Here is a 6,230-nt window from a genome sequence, read left to right on the forward strand (position 1 = left end):
CATCCACATTTGCAAGATGTTCGTTCTCTTTGTTTTCCTTAGCTTGCTGTCTGTGTTGCCTTGTAAGCTGCTTTATCAACTCCATGTATCTTTCGGCCGACTACTTCTTTTTGGCCTTGTGTAATCCCTGGCCGGTTGATGGCTTTGTTAATTCAAAGCCGGGCACTTCTTGTGCCTGTTTCTAAAAAAAATGTTGCAAGACCTCAACCAAAAGCACCTGTGAAACCACAGATAAATTGATTGTTCCAATAGTTCAGGGTTTAAAATCAAGTGGTTTTTTAGTTCACAAGTCAATTTGAGATATAAGATATGGTACATTGTATTTGCAAAATCTGAAGTCAATTTGAGATATACAACTTTACAATACTAATTTACAACTCAAGCATTTATAATAAACAAAAGTTACAGCGAGTTCAAAGAATAAATATACACCATATGTTTATCACAAATGGAAAGAACAATAGCCTATAAATCAGATATACTAGTTAAGCATTCACACCAAAGGCTTGTGCTCCCTGGGCAACCTTGATGAAGACATCTTCCAAGGTGGTGTCAGCGAGGCCCCAAGCGTGAATGCTAAAACGGCACTTTGCAGTCTCGACTTCATGGAAAACGCTTGCTATCTTCACCTCCAGTTTTGGGAGCTCAAATTTCTGTGTTCCAGATATGTGATATATCCTGTTTGCATTTGGCGACAAACGGTGAACCAACTGTTCAACCTCCTGCTCATGTTCCGGAGATGTTGTGATTGTGAGCACATAGGTACCCCCATATCTTGCTTTTAGCTGAGAACATTGGAGCGAAAAAATTGGTAAATGTTCAATAAAGTAGGACTGTACAAAAAATGTACTGATGTGTGCCATATAAGTGAATAAGTAATTTACCTCTTTTGGATTTCCAATGCATTGGAAACCACCGTCAACAAAAATACTGAGTCTATCACATAGTACCTCTGCCTCTTCCATTGAATGTGCTGTCAAAAACAGACATGATAATTCACAATGTATCTATGGAAGCAATCAAGAGAAGATTAGGGAAATAGAATACTTGTAAGAATGATGGCACGGTTTTTCTTCGCTTCCTTCACAACACTCCACAGGCTATTTCTTGATGCTGGATCTAGTCCAGTGCTCGGCTCATCCATGAAGACAACCTAAAATTATGTGTATGCAAATATCAGTTGAAGGTTCCATAATATTTTCTAGATCAAAACATAACAGCAATCAGGTCAGTACCTTGGGGTCTCCAATTAAGGAGATTGCGACACTAAGCCTCCGTTTCATGCCCCCACTGTACTTCCCCACTTGCTTATCACCGACACCACCACGGAATAGGTTAACACTCTTCAGAGAATCATCAGTTGCCTGACAGCACAAAATATTTTACATTTCAAATACTGATCCATTCATGCATATTATGATCTGAACTGTTGCTAAATGGCAGAACCAGTGCACATATAACACCGTGTTTCACAATCAGGTAAACAATAATAGATACTGGTGCAAACATACAAAAATTGCAGAACTATACCTTCAGCAATTCAGCGCCTTTAAGATTTTTTAGTCTTCCATAAAACAACAGATGCTCTTTTCCCGTCAATGTTTCCCAAAGTAAGCTATATTTAACAAAGCATTAGCATTCGGGCAGCATAGTGTGCAGGACAGCTATACAACAACAAAAACATCAGATTAATTTAAGAAAAAGGCCCTACTCATGTTGTGGGCAGACACCCATATATGTGTATATTTCGTTCATATCAGTACGTATATCCATTCCATGGACATAAGCAGTGCCAGACGTAGGTGGAACGAGCCCAATCATCTGTGGAGGAAAAATTGAAAATATATCCGCAAGGAATGAATATGTTGGTTAACTTTGTCGAAAAATGAAATGTACTATATTTCTTGCCACCATACCATACTAATGAAGGATGTTTTCCCAGCCCCATTCGGGCCAAGCATTCCAAAACATTGGCCTTTCGGGAGGGCAAGAGACAACCCACGAACTGCAAGCTTGTCAGGATTTCCATCCCTTCCATGGTAAACCTTCTTTAGGTTATCACATATAATAGCATAATTTGCATTGGGTTCCAGCAGAAGCTGCTCAACGGCCTCTCTCTGAACATAATAACAAATGGATTATCAATAAACACATATGCTGTCAGGGTCTTCTTCTATAAAGAATGAATAGGTATCTTTCAGAAATACGCAAGGGAGTATATAACTTACTTCCTGAGTCGCGTCGGGGTTCTCCATTTCAACTATTACTTTAGATCCTAACCGACCAAAGCTATACAACCGGAATGATGCAGCTCGCTTCTTAAAGCATTTCAACAAGATTAACAACCTTTTTCGGAGTCCACCACCCAGTAATGAGACTTGATCCAAATAAAATGCCAATGGGAGAAGTATTGCCCATTCAACAACCATGATAATCAATACAGTACGCATTCCATTGACAGGGTCACTCAAACTACTCCACGTCATACCATCGGTTCCCATTGCAGTTCCAGTGAATGCATATTGACCAAGCTCGTATAACCCTCTGTAAAGTGAAAATCCAGGGATAATCTCCATCACCACTATCCAACCGTCTTTAATTATGTGGAACAATAAAACTTGTCAAGCATTTGATCTAAAATTAGTTAGTTGTAAAACATACATAAATGAGAAAGTAACTTACTCGGGAAACTATTATCCTGGATAAAAAAGCGCAGAAGAAATGCCCCTAGTAAACCAGAACCAAATACATAGATGTAACCAACCACTGCAGCACCGTAATTTCAAATCAGTTACATATGTATTATAAGCACAACTTACTCACTTTCGATATAACAAATCTTAGTGACGGACCTGTGGCTATTTTGACAGAATAAAGGAACGATGCTGCAAAAAATGCGAGAGCAATCTGCAGATTTATGTAGATGAAGTAGAAAACAATCTGAATGCTGTAATCATTTGTTGTAAAGAAACCCAGACCTGTACAGAATAAAACCATTTCAAGGAGAGTCAATTATGTAAAATACATGCAATTTCTTGATGATTTTCGAAATAATTACCTATCAAGGAGCCAAAAGTGACAAATAGTATCATATATAGAGCTGATAGAGCAAAGAAGTAAGTATAAGTTATCATCCAGTAAGGACCGGCCTTCAAACCATGCATCTTCATCATAATTTTCAGCTTTTGTTGCTTCTCATACACGAGATATGTTAGTATAACCTGTAAAAAGTATTGTACCAACTCATTCACTTTATCCATTTTTGTGAACTTCCTTGCAAAAGATTGTGCCTCATACTCACTGGAAACAGTAGCTCAATGATCCATGTGAAGAATAGCGCACCAAGAAGAGAAGACAGGTCAAGTTTAAGTTCTGATCCTACTTTAGGCATATCTTTAACATATTCAAGCAGCATTTCTGCTCCACTTCCTCTGAGGAACTTGATGTATGCGTCGGACACCTATATGAAAAACAGCACACCTCAAAATAATAGCTGAAATACAAATGAAGTTCACTTAACATGAAGTCACCCAGTAGTTAAGAGGACATACCATGTTAACCAAGCGTGGTACTCGTAATAATGCCATTTCAAAAACTCCGGTATTGTTGTTGTATGTAGAGTTGAACCAAATACTAATATCAAGACTATCTGTATTTGTACTCAAGAAGTCGTAACCTGTGAAGAAGAACAAATTATACACCGAATAAAAAGAAATCAATTCAAACCCTTCACTGAACTAGATCAGTGGATACCTGCAGCAAACTCATTCGCCTTCCCTCCTCCACTTTCTCTTTGTTGCCTATAACCCTTAAATAGTTCGTCATTGATAACTGATGCGCTTTCACGCCATAACGATAAACCTTGAATGCAGTCTACATCTAGACATCCAAAAGAACATTGGGAATGGAAATATTAGTAGGTCATTAGGTATACCAGGGGCACAGAACGTATGAAAAAACACAGTCTCCTGTATATTGCACATTCTCGGAATGCAAAAGCACAAAAAGAAAACTTCGATAGCTAAATATGAAAGTGTCCAGGATTTCAGCAATGGAAGGAAAATTTCCTGCTAACATATATTAACGTACATCCTCTTGTTTCAATGAAATAGTTCAAATTCCAGTCCCATCCAAACATTTTGATGAGACCTGATCAGCTGATCTGTTCCTTCTTTCCTAATATTAACATAAGACAGTCAAACAAAAAAGCTGAAGATGAAGCACACACTAACATTACCACTGTAGAAGGACCAATATTATGAATGTGGTCAAGCATGCTATTGTCAAGAAAATTAAAGCTTACAAACATGAAGTAGTAATCAAAGTAGCAATTCTCCTCAAATGCTCATGATTTTCTCCTTGCTTCATCTTAACCAACACGCGACTCAATACATCGTGAACGCAATGAGGATTTCAACAAAGGAAGAATTATACTTACTGAGTTTAAGGGGTTTCGGCCCAGCATTGACTGAAACTGTTTGCGAGAAATTGGACCTACACCGAGGTTGAACAATATACAGAGTATTCCCAGGAGTAAAGCTTGGCTCTAAAAACTGTCTAAACGACGCCGGCGCTTCAGAGCCCTGAGACAAACAGATCCAAAAAAAAATCCATACATTAACAACTGCATAATCAGCTAGTTGCGCAAATAGGTTTTAAAGAAACTCACAGGAACAATCTTGGAGAGTGTATGCAGATAGTCGGAGAAATTCAAAGGCGAAGTCAGAGCAGGGAAGAGTTGACCCGAAAGACCTGCCGTTCGAAAGCACGAACATTCAGATGCACAAACATGTCATCTCCTAGCTAGCTAATGTAGCATGGCAGAGAGCATATACATACTTTGGGCGAGCGAGCGGTTGCCTCCGGTGACGAGGAACGCGGCGGGGCAAGAGCGGGTGTCCCGGCAAGCCGGGCCAGGCAAACCGTCGAGCGGCTGTGAGGCGGTCCCGACGGCCCTGGACTCGGCCGGGGGCAGCTGGAGCACGGCCGGCCAGCGCGGCGGGCTGGGGATCGGGCAGGTGGCGACCTGGTCCTGCGTGGAGTACTGGACGCCGCACTCGGTCCTCCGGCAGCTCCCGTCGGCGGCCCTGACCGCGTCGACGCAGGCGCAGCCGCAGCGGTACTCCGGCTTGCCGATCTCGCGGTTGATTATGCCCTGCATCACCACCAGCAGCACGCAGAGCAGGATCGGGAAGACGGTGATGCAGACGTTCGTCTTCACGTTCCGCTTCTGCAACACAGCAGCAGCAGCAAACAAGACGGCAGGTCAAATGTCTGTCTTGCTCTTCTTGCCATGGATAGGAGCATTGTCATTGATGGAAGGATGCGCAGCCGCATCGACGACGGCAAGCAGAACAAGAAACAGAGGAAGAAGAAGAAGAAGAAGAGGGCGAAGAGAAGAATCTCGTGGACGGACCTGGAAGCAGAGGTTCTTGCGGAGGAGGGCGTTGGCCTGCGTGGCGAAGCCGGCGGGGCCCCTCGAGCCGTCCATTGCTGGAGACGGAGGAGAAGGCGGAGCTCGGCTGTCTCCGAGCTTGGGTTCCGCCTCCCGCCAAGTCTGCTTCACACAGATCGGGTGCAATTCTGTAACATGGGCACATGGTGTAATGCAAACCAGATGTGTCATTGTAGGAGCTAAAGTCGTCGGCGCTTATACCGAGTGTTCAGGGCATCTCCTACTGTGGCCACTAAATTACGGATCTTCGGTGCCTTAAGGCATCTGCCTGTGTGTCTATGACATGTGGGCCCAACAGGTGGCTGGCCCACATGTCAGTGACGCAAAGGCAGGTGCCTTTAAGGCACCGAAGCTGCGTCCCTAAATTACACTTCACGAACACTAATAATGCGGGAGTCGTCCATTCAACTGTAGCCATAAATTTTCAGAGACATTTTGAACCAGATTTAACGGGAAAAAATTGATGCAAATTTAAACAATCCAAACTAATTTTATTCAACTTGGATAATTTTTACACAAAACCGGATGATTTTCATCTAAATTGGGGCACATACATTACATTTTTGACATATTCCAACTAGACCCTTTGTGAAGAGTAGTGGCCTTCGTGGGACCCATGCGCCAGTGGCCTTCCATATTCTACTCTCCCTCGGCAGCGCCCGCGGATTTGTCGGCTTCATCGTCGTGACGGTGGGCTGCGACCGCCACGGAGCTCACGATGTCGTCCTTGCCGTCGTAAAATTCCCCCGCCGTCCCGTAGATCTACATGTAGTTA

At 42.6% G+C, this 6,230-nt stretch overlaps 1 protein-coding gene across 1 annotated transcript; it reads right to left on the reverse strand.

The window, feature by feature from the left end:
* Positions 1-322: 322 nt before the first annotated feature.
* On the reverse strand, positions 323-5,602 carry LOC123100664 (ABC transporter A family member 7-like). The gene is made up of 18 exons (XM_044522553.1): positions 5,417-5,602; positions 4,840-5,230; positions 4,670-4,752; positions 4,439-4,583; positions 3,754-3,879; positions 3,552-3,676; positions 3,302-3,460; positions 3,059-3,221; positions 2,853-2,978; positions 2,683-2,766; positions 2,229-2,593; positions 1,917-2,117; positions 1,712-1,821; positions 1,531-1,615; positions 1,236-1,364; positions 1,048-1,153; positions 885-973; positions 323-785 (listed from the first exon to the last, which is right to left on the reverse strand). Exons 1-18 carry the CDS (start codon positions 5,489-5,491, stop codon positions 486-488), a joined length of 2,862 nt encoding a protein of 953 aa, XP_044378488.1. The 5' UTR covers positions 5,492-5,602; the 3' UTR covers positions 323-485.
* Between the last annotated feature and the right edge of the window lie 628 nt (positions 5,603-6,230).

Source organism: Triticum aestivum, chromosome 4D, assembly GCF_018294505.1.
Source record: "Triticum aestivum cultivar Chinese Spring chromosome 4D, IWGSC CS RefSeq v2.1, whole genome shotgun sequence".
In the NCBI taxonomy this organism is placed as follows: domain Eukaryota; kingdom Viridiplantae; phylum Streptophyta; class Magnoliopsida; order Poales; family Poaceae; genus Triticum; species Triticum aestivum.